Source organism: Capricornis sumatraensis, chromosome 11 (genome assembly GCF_032405125.1).
Source record: "Capricornis sumatraensis isolate serow.1 chromosome 11, serow.2, whole genome shotgun sequence".
Lineage (NCBI taxonomy): Eukaryota > Metazoa > Chordata > Mammalia > Artiodactyla > Bovidae > Capricornis > Capricornis sumatraensis.
In genome coordinates this window covers 56,311,873-56,338,691 of record NC_091079.1, presented here as the reverse complement: position 1 = coordinate 56,338,691, position 26,819 = coordinate 56,311,873, and the positions used below count along the sequence as shown (strand labels likewise).

The following is a 26,819-nucleotide window of genomic DNA, read 5'->3' as shown; positions in this document are numbered from 1 at the left end:
CAACTTATAAAAGTCATTTTTTAAAACTCAACATAGTATGTCATTTCCATTGCATTTTATCTTAGACTTTAAACATAGTATCTTAGACAAATCATTGAAAATTTAGATTTTCTCTCATAGGTGCATGGAATTTGAAATCTGGAAAGAAATCATGAAGATTATACAGTCTGACTTGCTCATTTTATTGATAAGGAAATAAACTCAGGGGGGTTAAAAGCCTTGACCAAGCTTGCCCATGACAAAGCTTGGACAAGAATACAAGCCTTGGATTCCTGGCTTGGTGCCTTTCCCAACAACCAATAAACAAGCTGCTGGTTGTTAAACTGCCTCTGTTTCTCTGGTGAGATCACCCAGTGGGAGACTAAGAATAAACTACTCTGGAGAGACACAGACTCAAGTAAGGACAAGTCGACTCTGCCTCTTTACGCCCCAACAAGCATATTCTCATAGGACTGCTCCTAACTCACCAATCCACTGAATCTCTAGAATTCAAACATTCATAAATCATTTGACATTATGAATATTGCAGGAGTTGCCCACTGATCCCTCTCTGGATCCTTCAACTAATTCATCAATTTGTTTTCCCATATTTCTTTCCTTTCCTGCCAGAAAGTCCAGTTGCTTTAGTCTTCTGTGTTATAGACTGTTTCTTTTCCTTGGCAGGGAAGACCTCAGGCACATATACAGCTTGTGTCCCTTCTGGTTTTTTTCTTCCAGGAAAGTGGAAGTGGGGGTAGTTTGTAAGATGAAAGAGAATGAACTCCTTGAACCTGATGATCATTTCTTTCTTTCTTTTTTTAATGTACAGTTCTTCAATACAGTTTGATGAGTTAAAAAAATTTTTTATTTATTATTTATTTGGCTGTGACCAGTCTTAGTTGCTATGTGCTGGCTTCTCTCTGTGGTGCTTGGGCTCAATAGTTACCCCTCGACACATGGGATCTTAGTTCCCTAGCCAGGGATCAAACCGCATCACCTGCATTGGAAGGCAGATTCTTAACCACTAGACAACCAGAGAACTTCCCTGATGGTCATTTCTAATTGCTGTGGAAATTTAAAAATGAACATCATTATCAAATCTAATACAGTAATTATTCCTTACTATTATATAATACCTATTTTATGTTTAAATTTCTCCAGTTGTCTCCCAAATACCTTTTATACAGTGGTTTGTTTGAATCAGGATCCAAACAAGATTAGCATACCGCATTTGTTTAATATGTCTCATGTCTCTTTTATTGCAAATGATGCTATTAAAAAGATACTTTAAGGGTGAGGGAAGCTTTATTGTTGCTGAACTGTTTTCTGAAGAGACTGTACCAATCTTACTTGTTTAGAGTTTATAAGAGCTCCATGTCCTTTCCTACTTTTGGAATTGTCAGGCATTTTATCTTTTGCCTATCTGATAGCAAGCCCCACTCTGTAAAGAAATGAGATGTGTGAAAAAAATAAACAAAACAGAACAAAAACTGAGGAAATGAGATGTGAGTCTGGTCCTCAAATGTATAATCATTTTAGATATAAACATTTCATGTTTCCTGGAGATAATGATATGTTCCCACTCCATCTGATAGTCACTGTTTTAGCTCCTGAGTACATCAGGATCTTTTATGTACCAATGAAAGAATAAAGAAGATAGTGAGGTAATTATGTCCTATTTAATATTTCCTGGAAAGATATGACTGGTACTGACTTTTCCCTCCTGTGACGATCTTAACACATATAAACCCCAAGGGGCCAGATGTTGATTTTACTGTGAGGAGTGTTAAGACTCCTGTAATCCCTTTTGTTCCTTATTAGTATTTGTCATGGCAAGGTGTTGATTCTGATGATGTCATAATGCTTTGTTTGTGGGGTTATTTAAAGTCACTTACACCTTAGGAAGAATCAGCTTTTAAAGTGAACTGTAAATGGTTACGTTTGATCTTCTGAGATCATAGGGATAAAGATCTCCAGAAGAAAATATATCTGGAAAAGCTCTCTTTCATGATATGAGATTTACTCAGCTGAAATGTAGGCAACACAACTGGGCTGACATCTAATATGTTCCTGGGTCATCCTTGGTTGCCAAGAGCCTCCAAACATTCCTCAAGGACATAGTCATTTTGTACAACAAAGGGGAAACCAGTCCATTTCTAGGAATCGAGTGGAAGTTTGAGAGGAAAAAAAGTATATCAATATAAATTCCTCTTCAGTGATGAAGAATAGGGTGTTTAACATTATACCATAGAATAATTAGTGTATTTTAAGGATCTTTCCCTCTTTTTGAACACATTTTACGTTAGAGAATTTCACAGAGAACATTGTGATCTAAGGAGTGGGAAGGATGGTATCCTATGTTGCTCTTATATTTAAATCTTATATACATTTCTAAAAAGAACTTCAAGTTAACGACAGATTTTAAGGTTTCATTCTGGTAAAGTAAAAGCTTTCTACTTAATGTATCAGCCACCTACATGAAAAAAAAAAAAAGAACAGGAAGTGCAAACCTTTGGCTTTCATTTCATCTTCAGTTCTGGAACAGCGTTTAAATGCGTGGCTTCTTATAAACGTTGGGAGAATTAGTGCATTTCCAGAACAAATTCTGTGTATTCAGCTCTCCCTACTCAAATACATCCCTGTGTCAAATGACCACAAAACTGCCCACCATGAAACAGGCTTCAGAGGAGTCTAGATGTGATACAAGTGTATACAAGTGTATATTGTAACATGACACTGATACATTAAAAACAATTTCACGTCTAGGGTCAAATCGCTATAACCAAATGTTAATACCATTATAACTTAACTATTACTGACACACGGGAAGTTTCAACTGAGGGTCTAGGGTTAAGGGGAGAAATTGTACATGAAAGAAAAACTTCAAAATGTTCCCTTTCCCCTCAGGCAAGTTTCGGCTCTACAAATCTACCCTTTCATTTAAAATATCCAAGTGCTGTTCTGCCCTCAATTCTTATTGTAGAAGGAAATCTGTGTCTCTCTCTTCCCCAAATTAGGGATATGAGAAGACTTCCGGGTCCGTAAAGAACAGAAAACAGCCCAGCAGGAAGTTTCATCTTGCCCAAAGCTGTGAAAGTGGGCATGGTGGTGTGGAAAGAGAATACGAAAGGTAAAATCTGTAAATCTTAACACCTGTGGTTGGGAAAACAAACAAAAACCTCACGGGCCTGGATATCATCAGGATCTCGGGGTATAGACAGAAAAAACCAACAACCGTTGTTCGGGTCAGAACCCGAGCAGCGTTTCCTAAGTGATCAAGGTAGCCAGTGGGTTCTGGTGGAGGCTGGAGAGCTCTATGCGACCGAAGGTAGGGACAGCGCCATTCACCGAGCCCTCGCTTGCCCCTCCCCCGCCCGGGCGCATAGCCTGCCAGCCAATCCCCTAGCGCCATCCCCTTCCCATCGGAGGCCCCGCCCCCCGCGCCCGGGATGCTGGGCCCCCGCGGCGTGACGCGAGCACGGCAGCTCCGCCCCCTGCGTCTCTGGCCTCGCCGGCCTTGGGGGGATGGTTCCATCATGGCGTCAATGCAGGTAAGAGGAGTTTGCAGCATCTGGGCGGGCTCCGTTGCCGCGGGGAGGATGAGAGCCTTTCCTCCGGGGGTGTGTCTGGGACTCTGGGGCACCCGGGCGGGCTCCGGAGCGGCCCCGGAGACCGGTCCTTCCCACCTTCAAGGCGTTGGGGAGGGGTGAGAGGCGGCGAGAAGAATGGGGGGTCTCGGTCGGTCGAAGCGGACACCAGCCGGCCGGGAAGTTGGGGGATAAAGAATGCTAAAGGGGAGGAAGGGGCGAAGTTTGATGTTGGCTCCGCGGCGTTGGTCTCGAATCACCTCCGGCTCACACGGACGACTGTCGCCTGCCTGCCTCCGGGCCCAGGGATGCCTTTTCCACCGCGGTCCCTGGCTGGGCGGAAACAGCTGCTCTCGCCGTTGTCGCCGGGGCAGGGGCGGCCCCGAGAGGGGCTGAGTGTGGGGAGCCGAAAAGGTGTTCTGGGAGAAGGCGGCTGTTCGCAAAGGCGTTTCGCGGCCTCGACTCAGGCCTCCCACGCCTGGGCTCCCTGGCTGAGAAGTCCCTCGACTCGCCTTTTGACTCTTAGTCCTTTGCCCCAGGGGTACCTTCCTCTATCAGCCTTCGCACTCGCAACCAACAGAGGTCCCGCAGCTCGTTTTCTCACTCGCCGAAGCTGCCCTGAGCCCCTCAGAATCATTTTCCGCCCAACAGGCTATCTCCCCGAAGGACGGATCACCAGCCCCCTATACCTCCCGGGATAGCTCACCCTCCAATCTTTTTATTTCCTACAGTGCCCCACCCTTGCGGTCGCGGTTAGGCTACAGCCCTTTGCCCTTCTTCCCCAGACCTTAGCGGCACCTTAGTTTGGTAAGAGGCGTTTGTTAACCCATGTTATAGCTACCTGACTTGGCAACGCGTGGTTTTCTGGTTTTCCAACTTAATAGACTCATTTTTCTTTTTCCAAATCCAAAGAGTTGTGTTTTTTTTTTTTTAACAGACAAAGATGGCATCCACAATTGCAGTTTTGTAGAGATTAACTCTGCGTTATCAATAGCTTGCATTTAATTTATAGATGAAGACTAGCTCTGTCAAAACAGAAAGAGAAGGCAGAACTCCCCTTTGAAGTGTCAGCTGAGCGCTTTTTAGTTTTAACAGCATCTTAAAGAGACCACGTTTTTCTTAGAAGGATTTATATGCTTTTGTTTCTAGAAGAATAAGCAAGTTTCCTTATCTCCCTGCCGATTTTTTCTCTTTTTAGGCGAGAACAGTGCTTTTCTTTTAGCTCTTTTCTGCATCTTCTTCCTTTTTTGTGCACGTATTTGCTTCGCATTTACTTCTGTGCTTTTGTGTTATCTGTCCCCTTTCAGCCTGTTCTCCGTACAAGATCCTTTTTACCTTTGCTTCTCGCTCTGGACTTTACTGCAGAATCGAAAAAAAAATGTATATAACATTCCTAGTTGAAGAGATGTCATGAAACAGTCCAGAGAAAAAACAAAAACAATTTCAGGAAACATTATACTTTACCGTAATCTCCCCAGAGACTTTAGAGAGGTTTCGTCATTTGAGGCCAAAAAAGGAACTGTAGAACAGGAGTTGAACAGTAGATCGGCTATGTGACCAATTTAAGATTATTTGTGTTAAGATTAAAACCATTCTTTTTAAGAACAAAAAGATTAAAATCCGCAGTACTAGTGATGATATTGGCAGAGGAGTATAGGGATAACTGATTTGCTGATTAAAATTAGACCTTTAGTGTCTGGAAAAAGCAGATTTCAAAACTGAGTCAGTACAAAACTTAATGTTGATAGTCTGGAATTTTACATGGTGACTTAAGCAATAGACACAATACTTGGCAGTGTAATACTGCATTTTTCTGTGTCCCAAGTACCTCTGTCTTTTCACCCTTTATTCCTTTATGTCTTCTGATTAGAGGAATGGAAAACTAATGTTTTCCATTTTAATTAAAACTAAATTCTTCTGTTTATTTGTATTTTAGAAGTACTGGATACAGATTCTCTGGTAGTATCTTTTTATTTTTTAAGTATTTTATTGAAGCATAATTGATTTACAACATTTTGTTTCAGGTGTTCAACATAATGATTCACAACTTTTAAAGATTATACTCCATTTATAGTATTAGTAAATATTTGCTATATTCCCTGTTCTGTATAATATCTTTGTAGCTTATTTGTTTTATATGTAGTAGTTTGTACTTTAGCTTGTACCTGTTAACCTTGTCTCCCTGTGTCGCTCCTCTCACTTTCCCTCTCCAATGATAACCACTAATCATACCTGTGAATCTGTTTCTTTTTTGTTACACTTACTAGTTTTACTTTTTAGATTTGATATGTAAATGATATTCTACAGTGTTTCTTTCTCTGATTTATTTCACTGAACATTATACCCTCCACGTGCATCCATGTTGTTGCAGATGGCAAAGTTTCACTCTTGTTTTATGACTGAGTAATACTGCATCATGTGTGTGTGTGTGTGTGTGTGCACGCATGCACATGCAGGCATCAGCATCTTATTTATCTGTTCATTGGTTGATGGACACTTACGTAGCTTCCCTATCCTGACAACTATAAATAGTGCTGCTGTGAACATTTGGCTGCATGTATCTTTTCAAATTAGTGTTTTTGTTTTCTTATACATACCCAGTAGTGGATCATATAGTACTTCTAATTTCCATGTTTTTGGGGACCCTTCCTACTGTTTATCATAATGGCTGTACCAATTTACATTCCCACCAACAGTGTGCAAGGGTTCCCTCTTCTTTTATGTCCTCTCCTGATAGTATTTGAAAAATATTTTAATATAGATTAACCAAGCTTTTTGAAACACAGCACTTCTCTGTGTGGTTATTCTGTGTCTTTGCACAAATTTTTTTCCTGACTATCTTAATAACAAAAGTTTAACTCTTCAAGACAAATAAATTATACCTAAAACAGCAACTAGGTTATATTTGTTCATTTACGCATCAGTTATTTTTTGAGGGCCCTCAATGTCAGGTATTCATCTAGCTGCTGAGGATACAGCAATGAACAAAAGCAGACAAGGTTTCTGCCTTTGTGGGAGTAATAGTCTGGTTAGGGGTGATGGGTAAGAACAAAATGTTTAAGTTAATTGCTATTATGTTAGATGGCTATAGTGCTATAGAGAAAACTTGTGGAAGGAGGTTACTAAATGTTTTTTGAATTTTAATTAGAGTTCTTAGGAAAAAGTAAGCTATACATGAATGCTGCTTTAACCATGTCCTTACCTAAAACATTTTCAGTAGATTTCTTCATCTTACCCACACCAGGGTATTACTGCTGATGAAGAGGTTACTTAACCTGTAAGGGGAACTGTGTTTTAAAAGTATGCATATTATGAAAGTATATATAAGACTTACTACCTGTATTGATAAAGATGAAATAATTTAGCCGTAAGGATCATCAGGATAGCGAGTAAGGGTGGACTTTCAATTTCTTTTTTGGAGAGTATGTTGTTTTGTCTTTTTTGAAAAAAATTTATTGAAGTATAGTTGATTTACAGTGTCGTGTTAATTTCAGGTGTGTAGCACAGTGATTCAGTTTTACATATCTATATGTAGATAGATATAAAGGGCTTCCCATGTGGCTCAGTGGTAAAGAATCCATCTGCCAGTGCAGGAGACACAGATTTGATCCCTGGGTCGAGACGGTACCCTGGAGAAGGAAATGGCAATCCACTTCAGTATTCTTGCCTGGAGAATCCCGTGAACAGAGGAGCCTGGCAGACTACAGTCCATGGGGTCACAAAGAGTTGGACACGACTGTATTCTTGCCTGGAGAATCCCGTGAACAGAGGAGCCTGGCAGACTACAGTCCATGGGGTCACAAAGAGTTGGACACGACTGAGCACACCTGCACATAGTGACTAAACAACAACAACAGCATAAGATATACAGTTATATCTGTTGTTTTTCAGATTCTTTTTGGAGAGTATGTATCTTAAAGCTGACATTGTAACTACTGTAGTATACTCTATCCATGCCTTGCAACCTTTTTTTACATTGTAGCACACATAGAAAATAATTTTGGAATTGCACACCAGGGTGGATGAGATTGTTAGAGGGTGGATAAGATTGTTGGAGGCTGGAAGCACCTGGCTGGGCAGCTCACAGCAAAACATTGGGAATGAGGATCAGTGTTCTGGTACACCCATAACGCTGGGGAAACTTCTGCTCCATAGTTTTGCTAGAGTTGTTCTTCAACATACGATTCAAGACTGTGGTTTTCAGATTTCTGTGAGCCCTTTGAGATGTTTTTTTTTCCCTATTTTTGCTTTTTTTTCTTTCGTTTTTTTCCCTGCTGTTTCTTCCTAGAACAGACACAATCACCAAGTAAGATATGGTTAGATTTTGTTTTAACAAACCATTCTTAGAGAATGGTGGGCTCATGATGGTACTTAAACTTTACAGGAATTGAATAAATAGATTTACATTAATTCTGATGATTCTAGAAATCTTAAACTATTAAGTGGAAAGTTGGTCATACCAATTGTTTAGATTTAGCATTTTAGGGACTTAGATTATTTGGTACAGACTTTCTTAGAGCATTATTAGAGTGAATTTTTTATGTGATTCAAAACATTTCTTAAAAGTGGAGCAATATTAGGGCATTCTGTTTTCAGCTAAACCATAAAGTTGGATTTTTTGTGTATGTTTCTTTTTTCATTTTGTTCTTAATCTTTTTTTTCTTCCCCATGGGCTCATTTCATATTATGAAATGATTGATTAATTTTGCCTCCTGGATATATTTTCTGATATTAGATTTTAACTGTTTCATTCAGACTTCTTTATGTTGGAAGTTTTTTAGTATACCTGGTATACTTTTCTAATTTGACCACTAGATTTATTAATTTTAGATAATAAACTACCTTTGCTTTATGTCTTAAGATCTTAGATCATCAGTGTATAGTAGTTGATACTTTAGCAGTGATATAATTGAGAGAAATGATCAGTTGAATTACTCTTGTGGATTTTCTTCATTTTCTTCCTCTTTCTTAATTGGGTCTTATACTGACTCTTGATTTGGCTAGATGGAGGGAGATTAATTTTGAATATGTGCTTATTTTTAGATGACTTAGAAACAATACATTATTTTGGGTTATTCACAACTCTGCATTGTTGTTTACTCAGATAGTTGGTTCTAGCGATTGAGAGAGAGTGTGGGTTCTTGAAAATGAAAGTGTTAGTCACTCAGTCATGTCCAGCTCTTTACGACCCCATGGACTGTAGCTTACCAGGCTCCTCTCTGTCCATGGAGTTCTCCAGGGAAGACTGGAGTGTGTTGCCATTTCCTTCTCCAGGGGAACTTCCTGACCCAGGGATCAAACCTGGCTCCTCCGGCATTACAATCAGAGTCTTTACCATCTGAGCCACCAGGAAAGCCCTAGGGAAGTGATTGAGAGATAAGAGTATGAGTTCTTTCTGACATTATTATAGTCATATTACTTGACAATTAGATTCCATATGACTATTTGTTGATACCATCATGAAGGGCTACAGCTTAATCAAAAGTGAGAAAACTGACTGTCATCACGGATCCTGAGGCTTACTAAGCAGTGGAGGCTTGCGGAGTATACCTACAATTATAGTACCTGAGAAAGTTGACTAGATACTGGCAGGGAATGGGGCCAGCACAGAGCTGTTGGAGCAAGTGCTGAAGGAAAAGGGAAACAGCAAAGAGTAGAATTGAAGATGTTCTGTGTCAGTGATAGACTTAAGTAGATAATAGACTTCACCAAACAAAAGCATAAAGCTGGGGTCATTATCTTTTCTTAATTCTCACAGCAGTCATTGTGGTATTTTTCTTTTTGCTATCAATCAATTGTTGCTTTACAAGATGCCTTCTATTTTTTGTCCTAAAAGTGTTGGTTTCGATCTCTTATTTTAATTTTTTAGGTCTCTTCCACTTCTTTGGCCATAGATTCGATAAGAACCAAAAAAAAAAAAAAAAAAAAATCCTCTCTCATTGTCCCTTAAATGTGCACATAGTGATTACAGTGAGTGCTTGTCCTTCACTTGACACAGCAAATTCTGCGTTAATTCTATTTTAGAGAAATCTAATAAACAGTTCTCTTAGTAGAAAGGTCGGGTACCTATAAAGAAATAATTTAAAATTCATTTTTATATTACATGTATATTCCCTTCAAAGCTGGCTTATTTTCTTGATTTATGCGTGCCATAACTTTAGTGTTTTTCAAAGTATTTACATTCTCTCTGGATTCTTACTCCAGCCTTGTAAAATGGGACATCAAATCCCATTTCAGTCTAATAAAAAGAGTGCTTTTTGATAAATAATCACTTATTTGAGAAGTGACTTACCCAAAATTTTATAGCAACTGAGTAGTGAAGCTGATGCTGTTAAGATGTAGGTAATAAACATACTAACAGGTTTGATCTTGTGGAGAAATCATGGAGATATTTAACTCTTCAGTCAATAATTTACCATTCACTAAAATATTTTATCGCTTCTATAGCTAAGAAAAATGAGAGGAAAATGTCTCTTATATTTTAAAATATAAAGTTACTCTATGTATCAAAATTTTTACAAAGGTTCTTTATGCATATACTTGATCGTTGAATAAAACTATAATGGCAAACCGTTAGTGTTCAAAGATAATCTTTATTCTTAAGAAGAGTTTTTAGAAGGATGATGTGGCATTTTTCTTTTTTAGAAATATTATTTCTTATGCTGAGAACTCGTTTTACTTTTGGCTATGCTGGGTCTCCCTTGCCATGTGGGCTTTTCTCTAGTTTCAGAGAATGGGGGCCACTCTAGTTGAAGAGCGCAGGCTTCTCCTGCAGGGGCTTCTCTTACTGCTGAGCAGGGGCTCTAAGGACTGTGGGCTTCAGTAGTTGCAGTTTCCCAGCTCTAGGTCACAGGCTCACGAGTTGTGGCAGAAGGGCTTGGTTGCTCCGCAGCGTGTGTGGCATGTGGGATCTTCCTAGAGAAAGGATCAAACCTGTGTCTCCTGCATGGGCAGGTAGATTCTTTACCACTGAGCCACTAGGGAAGCCCTGACATTTTTTTCTGAAAATACACTAATACATAGTATTTATCTAGGTTGAGCCTTTGTTTAGATGAATTTTATTGCGTCTTTATATCATTGTCTGCTTCATTGTTTTATCTGTGAAATACTTCTTCATGTTTGTCAGGTATTTTTAAAATGTCTGTTTGATAGCCTTTATTTGTGAATGCTGTTTTTGGAGAACCAGTAAATGGTGCATGCCTTTGAGTTATTTTTTTCCTGAGAAAAATTGTATTCTCATTCAGTTGCTTTTATAAAAACTTCATTAGAAAAAAGCGCCCAAGATCTAGAATCAAAAGACCTGGATTCAGGCTCTGTTTCACTGCTTAACAGCTGTGTTGTACAAAAACCAGTGTGTAGTGTAGCGGTTAAGACAAAAGTAGGTGAGCAGAGAGGTAAGCATTTGTAAAACTCCTTTGTTTACCTTCCCAAACCTTTCTGTAATATTCCCCATGTGGTGCTTGGCAAAACTTGATTCTTCCAGTTGTTCAAGTAGAAACCTTGGTTTCATCCCACTTCTTAGTCAAACCATCAGCAGATTCTGTTGACCTCTACCTGCAAAATAAATTAAGAATCCAACCATCTAGTCTTCTGGATCATTGTGTGTGTGCGTGCGTGCTAAGTCGCTTCTGTTGTGTCCAACTCTTTGAGGCCCTATGGACTGTAGCCTGCCAGGCTTCTCTGTCCATGGGATCTCTAAGCATGAACACTGGAGTGGGTTGCCATGCCCTCCTCCAGGGGATCTTCCCAGCCCAGGGATTGAACTCATGTTTCTTACGTCTCCTGCATCAGCAGGCAGGTTCTGTACTACTGGAGCCACCTGCATCATTATCTGACATAAATCATCATCATATGTCATCTGCTAAGTTGCTTCAGTCATGTCCGACTCTGTGCGGCCCCATGGACGGCAGCCCACCAGGCTCCCCGTCCCTGGGATTCTCCAGGCAAGAACACTGGAGTGGGTTGCCATTTCCTTCTCCATCTGTCATCTACATTGTATCAGTAGCTTCCTAACTGGTTTCCCTGCTTCTGCACCTTTCTCAATTCATCGTTTAGATTCTTTCAGAACAAAAGTCAAATGTTACTTCACTCACATCCATACTGTGGCTTCCCTATTTTATTGGAAATATAAGCTAAAATCCCTGTTAGTGACCTAGAAAGGCCTTACATTATCTATCTCTTTCAGCACCCTCCACACTTCTCTGCAGCTACATGGACCTCCCTTTTGTCTTGGCCCCTGTTATTTCCTCTACTTGGAGTGCTCTTCTCCACTTATCTGATGGCTCACTTCCTTTTTTTTGTCTCAGATCTTTGTTCATGTGCAGTTTTCCAAGAGAAGCCTTCCTTGACGTCCCAGTACAAGATAGTCCTCGCATCCCTGGCATTTGCAGTGCCCCTTAACCTGCTAAATGTGATCTTTATATGCCTGGCATATAGTTAATTAATACAGTGTTTCTGCTGGACATACCCCAGTGCCTGGCATGTAGACCTTCAGTAACTGTCAGTGGAATAAGCACAGGTTTGAATTCAGATAAACTTTGTTTGAATTCTAGCTTTGCCACTTAAAATCTGTGTAACCTTTTTTTTTTTTAAAAAAAAAAACCCATCATATGAGGTAAAGTTACAAATCACTTCATGTCATAGATCTTTGGAACTGTTTGTGAGTTATAACTCTGTAGGCCTCTTATTTATGTAAACTATCTCTGTCAGATATTCCCTTAAAATTTTTTGATTCCTGGTTCTTTGTTGCCTACCAAAAAAGCAGATTTCCTTTATATGAAGTCTCTCCTTGTGTTTACACACCACAGGAAGCAGAGAGGAAGTATGATTTCTAATTTGTGTGTATTCTTTGCCAGTCCTCTTCAAAGTTTTGAGAGTTAGCCAAGTAAAATCTTGAGCCTTCTACATCAATTTTAAATGGCAAGTTCAGTTTTTTCCTTTTTTAAATTGAAATACATTAATGTATCATAAAACTTAACCTTTTTTTTAAGTATAAAAGTCAGTGGCATTTAAAATATATTCACACCCATGGTCACGAAAAGAATATATTCATAAACTCACCCCTAAAAGAAACCCCTTAGCCATTATCAGTCGCTTTGTTCCCAGTGTATCATGTTACCTGGTCCCCTTCTTCCTCTACTCCCACCCTTGGAAATCACTAATTTGTTTTCTATCCTTATAGATCTGCCTGTTTAGGGCATTTCATATAAATGGAGTCAGGCAACATGTGGCCTTTGGGACTGGCCTCTTCCACTCAGCATAATGTTTTCGAGGTTCATCCATATTGTAGCTTGTATATCAGTACTTTGTTCATTGTTAGGCTAATAGTCCATTTTATGGTTATACCACAGCTTGTTTATCCACCAGTTAATTGACATTTGGTTTGTTTCCTGTTCCTGTCAGGTAATTGAGTATTTGTATTATTTCTACTTTTTGAATAATGCTGCTGTGGGTATTTATAAACATGTTTATGTGTGGACATGTTTTATTTGTCTTAGGTGTATACCTAGGAGTGGAATTGCTGAGTCATTTGGTAACTCTTACGTTTAATGTTCTAAGAAACTGCCAGGCCTTTCCATGTCAGCTGTATTGTTTTACATTCCCATGAGCAGTGTGCAGAGTTTCCAGTTTGTACATATTCTGGCTAATATTTGTTGTCCATTTTTTTAAGTGTAGCTGTCCTAGTGGGTGTGAAGTGATATCTCATTGTGGTTTCTCTTTGCATTTCCTTAATGACTAATATTGGACATCTTTTCTTGTTTTTATTGGTACATTTCTTGGAGAAATGTCTATTCAAATCCTTTACCATTAAAAAAATTATCTTTTTATTGTTGACTTGAGAGTTCTTTCTTTGTATATTCTGAACTTATTAGACATTTGATTTGCAAATATTCTTTTATTCTATGTTTGCACATTCTTCCTGGTATCCTTTGAAGCATAAATATTTTTAATTATGATGAAGTCCAGTTTTTTTCTATTTTCATTTGTATTTTTGTTTTGTGTCATTACTTAATTCAAGGTCATGAAGACTTGCAGTTTATTATACTTCTCTTCTGAGAGTGTTATGATTTTAGCTCTTACATTTACATCTTGATTTATTTTGAGTTAACATTTGTATATGGTTTGAAGCATATTTAGCCTTATAGCATTAATATGGCAAGTTGTTTTGTTTTGGAGTTGTATAGATCCACGATGAGGATCCATCAGGTTTGATAATATTCAACTGGATTCAAGTTATTTCTTTTGGTGAGTGCAGCTATTTATTTTCTGTTTTCAGATAAGAATTTATATTGTAGCCCTACTACTAAAAAATGTGATTGTAATCCTAATAAACTATTACCGAGAATATAGTCATATGTTGACTTTCATTATAATTAAAATAGACATATCAACTTTGGTTTTTAAACTTGGAAAAGCATTGAGCCACTGGACATTTTAGAGGTCTTCTAGTCCAACCATCATACCTTTAAATCATTGCTGAATTTTCTGATTAGTGATCGTTGGTAAAATGTTTACTTTTGTACTTCATGGAAGGCATATGTTGAGCAAATTGAGTATATAGTTCTTTTTTAGTATATAGATTTTATATGAGAAAAAATTTCACAGAAAAAATGTCCCTTAGATAGGAAAACGAATTTAAAGATTGTAGTGGAGAAAATTAAGTAGCTGGGCATATTGGTGCCATCTTTGCTCTTTATATTGCTTAGTGGAAACCTCATAAATTCCTGTCTTTTGAGCTACCTTGATTTGATATTTCTACAGTCTATCCACATGATTCATAGATTCTGTACTTGTGAATCCACCTACTTGATAACATTTATTTGTAACCCTGAAATCAATTCTCAGGGTGCTTTTGTGGTGATTTGCACACATGTGCAGAGTGGGAAGGTTTGAGTTGCTGGGTATGCATGTGCCCTGCTCAGGTGCACAGAGCAACACTGTTATACAATAAACAAATACCCTTCCTTGGGTCTGTTGCCACTTTTTTCACATTTTTGTGCTTGTGGCGATTTCACTGTTTAAAGTGGCCCTCAAGAATACTGGAGTGTTGTTCAGTCTTTCTACTTCCAAGAAGACTGATGTGTCTTATTCAGAAAAACCTGTGTGTTAGATAACCTTCATTTAGGCATGTACTGTTGCCCTTGGGTTCAGTGTTGAGTCAGCAATATATATTAAGAACTCTTTAAATAGGAGCACAGAAAAACTAAGGTTATTATTAATTGGTTGAATGTGAGCAGAGGATTACAGGAACCTAACCCTGTTTTCCCCTGGGAACAGTGGTTCACTATTTGCTAATTAAGTATTTGCTGTGACTTTATAGAATGTTACTACTGTGAATAATGAAAATTGACTATATTTTTATTTAAATTTCAGTTCCCCTTTGATCTGAAATGTGTTGAAGCCATGTTAAGACTGGTAAAATGTAATGTCACTCTGGTCAGGTTCCTTGTTCACCTTTTTCCATTTTCTGCTTTAGATACTGTCCCTCAGTTGTTTTTTGTTTTTTGTTTTTTTTTTTTTACTTACGCACATAGTGCAAGTCAGTGATTTTCAATGTTGGCATTATGTTGAAGACACCTAGGGAGCTTTAACAACAGCTATCCCCAAAGACTAATTGGTCTGGCATTCATCCTGGATATTGAAATTTTTCTCAACACCTTGTTAAGCCTGATCTGCTACCTAAGTTGAAAACTTACCTAGCTTCAGTGGGAAATTTTAGCTGTGCAAATTATGTAAATTGTATAAGATATAATACTTATCCTTGGACCATATTTAGCGTTCGGGAGATGGTAGACCTTTCAAAGTTGATGCCTCTGGAGAGATCTTTTTAAGAACCAAAGTTGAGGCTATGAAACTGTTTTATGTTCCTGGCTGATGAGGGTTTTCTGTAGTATCAGCGCAAATGTTGACCACCTTGCAAAAATCTCTTGTTCTGATGGCTACTTTATACAAAGAAACAAAGTATCTGCTGTAAGAGTTTTTCTGGAGGAGGATTAGTAAAGGAAATACATTTGAGATGTGGCTGCTGGGAACTTGCCTGGTGGATGCCACAGGCCAGAACTGAGTTCACAGGCCTCCAGTGAACACCCTGCATGCTGCAACCGAGATCCGGTACAGCCAAATACACACATACATGTTTTTTAAAAAAGATGTGGCTGCTGGGTGACCCTCCAGGCTTAGTTGTGAGCTGAGTGATTCTTCTGTGCCAGTTGTGTACCTGGACAAACACATTTTGTATCAGGAAACTTTGGAGTTGAATGTGAATAGTTACCAATCTAAGGTTGTTGGGTTTTGGTGTTTTTGTTGTTGTTGTTTTAAATAATTTTAGGGGTCCTATATTAAAATGTAAATAGCCCTTGGAACATTAGTCTTGTTTTTAGTCTTTTGGCCATTATTGTTATGCAATAATGCATAACATTATGCAGCTCCCATGTTAGGCCTATGCCAAGAGCTTTTTGTCTGTTAAAATCACAGAGAATCAGGCTCTTTATGATTCTGGGCCCTGAGTCTATTTTTCCTGTCTTTAGGTTGAACTGGATATTACTGTAAACATGTAGATTCTGTCAGTAGCTTTTACTTGCTATGAATACTTAGCAGCTCTTTTTAGTCTCTTTTTATAGTGAGCTTCCATTTTGCATATACTTCCCTGGTGGCTCAGACGGTAAAGCATCTGTCTACAATGTGGGAGACCCGGGTTCGAGCCCTGGGTTGGGAAGATCCCCTGGAGAAGGAAATGGCAATCCACTCCAGTACTATTGCCTGGAAAATCCCATGGACAGAGGAGCCTGGTAGGCTACAGTCCATGGGGTTGAAAAGAGTCAGACATGACTGAGCGACTTCACTTTCACTTTCCGCTTTGCATTCTGGGTAACTTTCACAGTTCCCAATTTTGTTCTCATTGTTCCTGAGTTTTGTTGTGTGTTTTTTTTTTTGACTTATCTAGCTAAGTTACATACTCTTTCTACTGTTTATACTGTTTTTTTGAATTCACATTTTACTCAAAATCTCCATTAGTTCTTTAAAACTTTATACCTGGCATCATGAATCCACCAAACTGAGTCTCAGTCTCACAGCTGTACACACTTTTTTACCTCGTATGTCCTCATAGCACTCTTTACCTCTTCCGTAGGATTTTTCACTTCCGCCTTGTACTTTTATAAAGGTACTTCATTAATTTTTAAGTCACTGAGGGCAGTGTGCTACTGGTAGTAAACACTCAAGTAAAAGTAAAGCTTCCCCTTAAGCTTCCAATCTACAACACTTATTTTGACAACAAATAATCTTAGGTCTTGCTTCATGGAGATTAAAATTCTGTGATTGCTCTCTCCCTAAGCCCAACTATGTTGTATCTCAGGATACTTCTTCTCATTCTTGGAATTGTATTCCTTTTCCAGTTTTATTCCTAGAGTGTGTCTAGGTGTGGATCTGTCTGTCTCTGCCTGATGGAGGAGAAAGTATGAGGTGGTATGGGTGGAGGAGTTTTGGTGTAAGGAGTCTGGTTCTCTAAGAAGTAGCAAAGGACAGAACATCTGTTGATGTCTGAAGTTCAGGCTGGGCTTCTGATCAGCCTTATTACCCTTAAACACAGTGTTGACTTAAAGAAAGACACAAAACCTGAGAGTTGTGAGTTTAAATATTATTCAGGGTCTCACTGAGTATGGTAGCCCCGGAGATAGCCACTCAGCTCTGAGGAAACTGCTCCAAAGCAGTTGGAGAGAAGCCGAGTTATATATGATTTTTGGCTAGGAAATATTAATGCATGCATTCAGGCATACATCTTGGTAAAAGATGACTGCTAATCACAAAGAAGAGATATACCAAGTGACGACTTTTAGTGCTTGTCTGTTTATGGAAAGATGCAAGAATCTGGCATCATTGCATTTCTTCCTGAGGGCGTGTTTTATCCAGAGAACAGAGTTCCTTATCCTATTTCTCAGTCTGAATTCCCTTCAGATTATACTGTTGCTGGGCACACCTTAACACTTGTAGACCTGGGTGGTGAACATCAAGCCCTTTGTTCTATGTATGGTAGTGATAGTGTTTTTCTAGTGACAGAGCTTTACTTCAAATTTTTAAAATTTAAAATATAATGGAAGAATTGGTCAGTTTGGACTACTTCTACCAAAAACAAAACAGAAATTAGCACAAAAAACAAACATATAATGGAAGAATTGGTCAGTTTGGACTAATTCTACCAAAAACAAAACAAAAATTACCTCAAAGAACAACCCCTACGAGGATATAGAAGCCCAGTTCAATCTTGGCAAGCCTCTAGTTTTCATATTAATGACAGTGATGGAAGTACTAGAAAAAGCCAAGACAGTTAGTGGCATTGGCTTGGAAAGGATTATCTGTGATCCTAAATAGCAAAAGTAGTATTATCAGGTACTACTTCCTCCTTTTTTGTATCACCTATTCTAAAATAGACTGTTGTATTGGGTTCTGACTGAAACCAAATTTTCCTATATAGATACATTGATTTTTTTTTTTTAACCCTTTTTTGGCCATGGGATCTCAGTTCCCTTACTAGAGGTTGAACTCAGGCCATGGTGATGAAAGCCTGGAATCTTAACCACTAGGCCATCAAGGAAACCATGCCCCCACATTAAATAATTTTTATTAACTTAACTTTAGATCCTTATAAACTGGCAAAAATTAAGACTAAATTTTAAAAAATTCAGCAGCTCTTCTTTTTGTAATTGGAAAAACAGTTGAAAGGTACATAATTTCTTAAACTGATACCATAGAATGCCAAAATTGATTTTATAAATTATAGTCATTTATACTTTCGTACTGTTGGAAGAAAAGTTGACCAACCTAGATAGCATATTGAAAAGCAGAGACATTACTTTGCCAACAAAGGTCCATCTAGTCAAGGCTGTGGTTTTTCCAGTGGTCATGTATGGATGTGAGAGTTGGACTGTGAAGAAGGATGAGTGGCAAAGAATTGATGCTTTTGAATTGTGGTGTTGGAGAAAACTCTTGAGAGTCCCTTGGACTGCAAGGAGATCCAACCAGTCCATTCTGAAGGAGATCAGCCCTGGGATTTCTTTGGAGGGAATGATGCTAAAGCTGAAACTCCAGTACTTTGGCCACCTCATGAGAAGAGTTGACTCATTGGAAAAGACTCTGATGCTGGGAGGGATTGGGGGCAGGAGGAGAAGGGGACAACAAAGGATGAGATGGCTGGATGGCATCACTGACTCGATGGACGTGAGTCTGAGTGAACTCCGGGAGTTGGTGATGGACAGGGAGGCCTGACGTGCTGCGATTCATGGGGTTGCAAAAAGTCGGACACGACTGAGCGAATGAACTGAATTGATGCTTTCATATTTCTGCATTCCTTATTAGAGTGAATCTTGGTATAAACACATTTTATGTTCTCTTTAAGTTTATTTTTTCAAGAAATTAGAGTTTTGTGTTATTCTGAAAAAAAACCTGGTTGTTGGTTTTATAAAAAAATAAATTGTAATGGCCTTGTATTGTAAGTTGTTGACTTCTGAGTTTGTTTGGAGTAAAAGGATATATGTAGGGATATGAATGTATATAAACAACACTGCTCACATTAGATGAGGATATTATGTATCACACAGGATTTATAGTACTGAGAAGTGCTTAAAACCATAATGAGAATATTTACATCACTTGTAAAACTACAGAAAAATAATTATAGATATATATGATTGAATTGGACTGAATGGAGGAAGCTTTAACTTGTGAAAATTGAAATAGAGTAACCTGTGTTCTGGAATTTTTGATTTAAAAGAACTCAGAGATAATCCTTTTTTAAAATGAAGAAATGGACCCAGAACTTAGGTAACTTCCCTAGATATGATACTTAGGGTATACTTGTAATTTGAGAAATGGTCTCCCTAACTTAAATTTATTATTTGTACTTTCAGATAACTCTGCTTGACAGAATAAAAAATGTTCTCAAATTATCTGTAGTATCTTTTATTTATCTAAGATGGATTCCATTGCAAAACCAGATTTTATGTTCATTGAAAAATGTTAGACCTAGAACAGTAAATTTGTAGGAGGAATACAGTACATCTTTAAAAATGTGTATTTGTTAGAAGAGTGTTGTAACATTAGTCAGTATTATAACTGAGTCATACTCAGTAAATTGTAAATAACCAGATGTGTGCTCCTTTGAGACTAAATCTGCAAGAAGGATATATCCATGTAACTAAGATCCATCTTGTTTTACAGCTTACAAAGAATCTTATAAAATCTATTTGAAGTCATAAACCTTAAAAGATAAAAGCTGTGGAAGCTGTCCTTTGGTATAGAGAGTTGAGCATCAGTGTTTGTTCTAACTGTATGTCACACTCTAAGTAGCCATATTCCTGTGTCCACACTTTCACCATTACAAGCTGCACGTGTGCTGCTTCCTCTCCCTTGCACCCCCAGCTTTGTGTTATTCTTTAGGGTAAAGTTTCAAGAATGGTGTTCCTAAGTCATAGAATCTGTGTTTTCTAGCTTTCAAAATACCTGATGATAGTGAGTTGAAAGTTGTGGCACCAAAAGTACCAGAAATTTTTGCTCTGTGAGTACCTACAAAAAGAAGGCCCAGCAAGTAAAACATAAGAACCATAGCAGAAATAGGAAGAGAACCAAGTTTGGCATAATAGAATCAAAGAGAGAAAGCTCTTCACATGAAAGATTGTGAGTGATAAATCTGTGAAAGAAGACCTCCAGTAGATATAATCAGCAAGTGGCTTGAACTCTCAGAAGCTTGCAGGGATTGAAGCTTTAAGGGTATGTATTAGAGGGGAAGTAGAGGCAGTGGATGTTGGCTCACCCACTTCTTTCATGGAGTTTTGCAATGAAAGAAAAGGAAGAAATTGACAGAAAATAAATCATGGCTGTTTTAAAGCGAGGAGAGACCCAGTTGATGACTGAAGGAAGGGGTTATGGACTGGGAAAGAGTGAAGTTACTAGAAACCACCTTATTGACTCAGAACAATATTCTGGATGAGTTGGTAAGGCATGAGGTCCAGAGAGAGGTGGAAGGATTCGAGAAGGGGAGAGAATCTTCTTTTTCAGTTGAAAGAAGAGCTGAAGTTCGTTATTTAAAATATCACTCTAGGGAATTCCCTGGCAGTCCAGTGCTTAAGACTCAGAGCTTTCACTGCCAAGGAACTGGGTTAAAAGAAAAAAAAAATTCCCCCAAATAAACGAAGTTGATACACATTTTCATGTGCTTTCTAATAAAGTTCTTTCTAATATCCTAATTTTAGGATATTTTTATTTCATATCTTTGCTTTAGTTGCTATCTGTAAATTTTAATACTGCCTTAGTGTGTTTATTTAAACTTTTCAAAATATTGGTATATTTGCTGACCCATCTCATTCTGTTAGTCACAATCCAGCTTCTCAGGTGGCTCAGTGCTAAAGAATCCACCTGCGTTTGATCCCTGGGTTGGGAAGATCCCTTGGAGAAGGAAATGGCAACCCTCTCCGGTATTCTTGCCTGGGAAATTCCATGAACAGAGAAGCCTGGTGGGCTACAGTCCATGGGTTGCAGAGTTGGATGCTACTGAGCATGAGGTAGATATTTAATTATGTAGAAATTAAGACAGAATATTACTTATCCAAAGTCACACGTACTATACTCTCCTGGAAAGAAGATGTTAAGTGTTCCAGTTGAACATACTCCTTTTAGCACTTAAACGTTTTCTTCCCCCTCCTGGGATGCACCTTGTGGCTTCTAGGATCTTAGTTCCTTGACCAGGGATTGAACCCTGGTACCCAAGCATTGAAAGTATGGAGTCCTAACTACTGGACCATGCACTTTTACTCTTGAGGCTTGACTTTTGCTTACATTTTTAACAAATAAGTAACCAGTACTATTACCCTAAATCCTAATTCTTGCCTCTTGTGATAGATCTACAGTTTGGTTTGTAGGTCAAACCAGACTTTCCACTCAGCATATTTATTTAAGACTTGAGGGCTTCTCTCGTGGCTCAGTGGTAAAGAATCTGCCTGCCAATGCAGGAGACACAGGTTTGATCCCTGGTCTTGAAAGATCACACATGTTGTGGAACAACTGAGCCCGTGGGCACAATTACTTAGCCTGTGCTCTAGAGCCCAGGTACCCCAACTACTGAAGCCCGTGTGCCCTAGAGCCCATGTTATGCAACAAGAGAAGCCACCCAGTGAGAAGTCTGCACACTGAAACAAAGAGTAGCCCCTGCTCCCTACAACTAGAGAAGAACCCACCAAAAATAAATAAATAAATTTAAAGGGGGAAAAAAAGAGTTGGTGTGTACCAAATCTTGTATAATCTACATTTCCCACTACATAGTTGTCTTATGCTTTATGATGTTTTATTTGCCTCAGCAGCTTTATTAATAGTTATCAGAATCTCTAAATGCAGCCCAGCATAGCCAAATCTGAAAGGTAAAAAATTTTGAATTATACATTTACGGGGGGGAGGGATTTAAATATTCCTCTCCTGTCAAAAAAGGTTACCTAAAATGAGACCTTTACTCTATCAGACTTAATGCTAATTACTGTTTTTCACCTAGAGCTTGAAATGTAGTGATCACAAGGGCAGGACAGTAGACTCTCAACTGTATTTTATTTCATCCAGAGTCAAGGTTTCTGGGTAGCTTAAATATTTTATTTAGAGTGTTAATTTCCGGAACACCAGACAGATAACTTCTGAACTAGCTTGAGAAATTTGGATATGATTTTATCATTGTAAACTCATTGCCTCCTGGAGCCAAACTGTTTTAAAGTATGTATCATGGATCCATTGGGCTCATGGTAGAGAGGATACCTAGCCTAAAGAGTTCATTTAAAAGGAGCAGCCAGACTTCAGCTCTGTTTGATTCAGTTATTTTTGTCTATCATTCTGAATGTTCTCAAGAAGCTTGAATCTACACTTCCAAAACTGATTTTAATCTCATCTGCTTCCATCCCCACGTAGACTAGCTTCCTCTGCCTGTTCCTCCTGCTGTGTATGTTTCAAATTAATATTTCCACCATCATTCAAGCTAACCTGGAGTCTTTTTTTTTTTTCTCTTTCTCACTTCTCTTTATCATTTACCACTCAGTCCTGTCTGTTCTGTATCTTGGTTGTTCACTAGTAATGTCTCAACCTCTTATTCTTCGATCAGTTTTCAGTTTGGCCTCCTGGCCTTCATTCTGTCTTAAACTTCTCCAGTACATCTGCCACACTGTTTTCAGTTATAAGGGTTTGAGAGGGAGAGGGAGATTTTTGTCTAAAAAGCTAGGAATTGTTACTACCTATGGGTGGAACTAAAGAGCCTGTACTTGTGCTAAGCTGCTGGAGATACTGGTATGAGTTCCTGCTACTTCATAGAGCCATGCATACTCCAGGTTCTACAGCTGCCTGGTCTTGGCTTCAGTAGGAGGAGACTCATTCACTTGGGTGTATCAGAAACAGGAGAGAATGGGAGGGGAAATGGCATTTATCTTCTACTTTTGCCTTGTGTTTCTTTTTCCCCCTCAGTAACTTCTGTTGGCAGAGTGGAAGACAGGGGAGTCTGGCAAAAATAGTTTACAGGCTTTTTTGTCTCTATTACTTGGAGAGATGTTAATAAAATCTCTTGCTATGAAGGTAGATTTGTTAATTTTCCTTGGTCTGTCTTTGAAGCTAAGTTGGATATATTTATACTTTTGATGAACTGAACCTTTTATCATTATGTAGTTTGTTTGTTTAAAATCTCTGTTAGTATTTTTGGTCTAACAGAGTCTAAAAAAGTTAATTGGTCTAAAAAGTCAATTTTACTTGATACTTGTGCAGCTATATCAACTTTTCTTTTGACCTGGTGTCTTTTTCTGTCCTTTGATTTTAAACCTTTCTTTGTCCTTACGTTTCAGTTATGTCTTTTAAAAATCACAGAAACTATATATTTTCACCATCCATTTAACTTTTATCTTTTAACTAAATAACTTACTCATTTTTTAATGTTGTTCTTGTTTGTTGTTCTTTTGCTAAGTCGTGTCCAGCTTTGTGACCCGTGAACTACAGTACTCCAAGCTTCTCTGTTCTTCAGTATCTCCTGGAGTTGGCTTAAACTCGTGTCCATTGAGTTAGTGATAACATCCAACCATCTCATCCTCTGCTGCCCCCCTTCTTCTTTTGCCTTCAGTCTTTCCCAGCATCAAGGTCTTTTCCAGTGAGTTGGCATATCACATCAGGTGGCCACAGTATTGGAGTTTCAGCATCCATCGTTCAGTGAATATTCAGGGTTGATTTCCTTTAGGATTGACTGGTTTGATCTTCGTGCTGTCCAAGGGATTCTCAAGAGTCTTCTCTAACGATTTGAAAACATCAGTGCTTCTATTCTCAGCCTTCTTTGTGGTCCAGCTGTCACATCTGTGTGTGACTACTGGAAAAACCATAGCTTTGACTATACGGACCTTTGTTGGCAAAGTGATGTCTTTGCTTTTTAATATGCTCTCTAGGTTTGTCATGGCTTTTCTTCCAAGGAGCAAGTGTCTTTTTAAATTTCGTGGCTGCAGTCACCATCTGCAGTGATTTTGGAGCCCGTGAAAATAAAATCTGTCACCGTTTATGTTTTTCCCCTATCTATTTGCCATGAAGTGATGGCATATATAAGTATATATGTATATAAATATATATATAAAAGTATATAGTGCAAACATGAGTATCCACTTCTCTATTTATACTGCTAGGAGGGAGCTACTATAAAATGGTTGGATGTGCTTGCTTCTAGTCTTTTCCATATGCATTTATATGATTGTATAACTCTTGCTTTTGTTTTAATATAAAGAAATTACAAGTATTTTTGAGGCTTGCTTTTTTCCATTTCGGTATGTTTTGGGATTCTTCTGTTGGTGTTAGTACACAGAAATCCACATCATTCTTTTTCTTTTAAAGGCATAGCTTTTTAAAGAATGCTTTGTTCATCTAATTTTTGGCTATGCTGGATCTTCTTTGCCCTATGCAGGCTTTCTCTGTTTGCAGAGCTTGGGGATTACTCTTCGCTGCAGTGCTCAGGCTTCCCATTGTGTTGGCTTCTCTTATCGCAGAGCACAGGCTCTGGAGTGGGGGCTCAGTGGTTGGAGCTTAGTTGACCCATGGCTTGTGGGATCTTCCCAGATCAGGGATCAAACCTGTATCCCCTACACTGGCAGGTGGATTCTTAACCACTGGACCACTAGGCAAGTCCCACATCATTCTTAATGATTGTGTGTGTGCTTATGTGTGCTGAGTTGTGTCTAACTCTTTACAGCCCCATGAATTGTAGCCTGTCAGGCTCCTCTGTCCATTGAATTTTCCAGGCAACAATACTGGAGCCGGTTGACGTTTCCTACTCCAGGGGATCTTCCAGACTCAAGGGTCAAACCCACATCTCTTAAGTCTGCTGCATTGGCAGATGGATTCCTTACCACTGAGCCACCTGGGAAGCTTAATGTTTGTGTAGTCTTACTTCTGTGTGCCACAATTTGTATAATTATTGATAGGCAACTGTATTGTTTCTGGATTTTGCATACAAGTGAAGCAGTCAGCATCCTTATTAATTAAAAAAAAACAAAAGCATTTACTGAGGGAAAGCATTATGTGTCAGGCACAGTTCTGTGGCACAGTGGTAAAGAGTCCACCTGCCAATGCAGGAGATGCAGGTTCAGTTCCTGTGTTCAGAAGATCCCCTGGAGGAGGAAATGGCAACCCATTCCAATATTCTTGCATGAAAAATTCCATGGATAGAGGAGCCACGCGGACTGTAGTCCGTGGGGTTGCAAAGAATCGAATATGAGTGACTGAATACAGTTTTGAGTGCTAGGATTACAAAGTTCAATAGTAATCTCTGCCTTAGAGTTGTTTACAGTTATACAAATGCTACAAGAACATAAAGTAAGTTAATTGGGGATCTAGTGCTTTTCCAGCTAGAAAAATCTTTATTGCATCAGGTATTTTATGCTATTCCTCCTGAATAACTTCTCATTTGGATCTTATTACTTTTTTAAGTTTCTAGATTCTGAAAAAAGAATTGTTGCCTCAGTGGATAGAATTTATATTCCCCAGGATATTTTGTTTGTTTCTGCCTATTGCCTGGGGCGTTACTTCCTTGACCACTTGATTAAATTCTTGCCTTAGGTTCTCTGTGGGAATTCAGACAGAGCCATGTAGGTAACTGCTTGAGATTCAGACATTTCATGGGAGACATTTTTTTCTTCCTCTAGCCATTGCTAAGTTCTGAACAGGCCGATTTCATTCTTCTCTCTTTCTGTGCCCTTTATCTTACTCACCATTGGTTTGAGGGATCATAGTTTTATGCAGGTCTTCTGAGAGATTCCATACTTCTTGGTCTTGAACCCCTGGGTTTGGTAGAGAACTCCAAAATGAAATCCAGCCCTGATCGTTTGAATATTTCAAAGTTCCTGCGTTCATTTGATTTTTGTTTTCTGTGGAGGTATTTAGAGTATCTGCATTGTGCTAGAAATAAAATTCTGTTTAGTCTTTTTATTTATTTATCTGGCTGCATCAGGTCTCGGTAGCTGCACAAGGGATCTTTCATTGTGTCATGCAGAATCTTTCACTGCGATGTGCAGACTCTCTAGTTGTGGCCCTCGTGCTCTTTAGTTGCAGTGTGAGCTTAGTTGTTTGGTGACATGTGGGATCCCAGTTCCCCAACCAGGGGTCAAACTCAGGCCCTTGGCAGCCCTAACCACTGGACTGACAGAGAATTCCCGAAAAGATTAACTTTAAAATAAGAGTGAACACCTTGATTTGTTGAAGGCTACCCATTTCCTAAAAGGGGGGAAGTTTCAATAAATAAATGTTAGAATTAAGAGCTGTAGAAGTATACTAAGGAAAGGAAGTATTTTCTTAATTTGCCTGAATCAAATTCTACCTAATTTTTAAATAAGGTAAAATCATTTCAGTGCTGTGTCATCTCACCCTTTTTCATTTGATAAAAGAAAAATGTTGTAATTGTTTAATATTGTTGGGGGAAGTAGTAATTTATTAGTGTTCAGTTCAGTCGCTCAGTCGTGTCTGACTCTTTGCGACCCCATGAATCGCAGCACGCCAGGCCTCCCTGTCCATCACCAACTCCTGGAGTTCTCTCAGACTTGTGTCCATCAAGTCAGTGATACCATCCAGCCATCTCATCCTCGGTCATCCCCTTCTCCTCCTGCCCCCAATCCCTCCCAGCATCAGAGTCTTTTCCAATGAGTCAACTCTTCGCATGAGGTGGCCAAAGTACTGGAGTTTCAGCTTTAGCATCATTCCTTCCAAAGAAATCTCAGG

At 38.8% G+C, this 26,819-nt stretch overlaps 1 protein-coding gene across 1 annotated transcript in view; it reads left to right on the top strand.

Moving 5' to 3' along the window:
- The first annotated feature begins 3,428 nt into the window (after positions 1–3,428).
- UBE2W (ubiquitin conjugating enzyme E2 W) overlaps positions 3,429–26,819 on the top strand; it is a 66,529-nt gene continuing 43,138 nt past the window's right edge. Inside the window, exon 1 of the mRNA XM_068983288.1 lies at positions 3,429–3,530. Within this exon, the coding sequence (XP_068839389.1) occupies positions 3,429–3,530 (102 nt within the window). The remainder of the gene's footprint in view (positions 3,531–26,819) is intronic.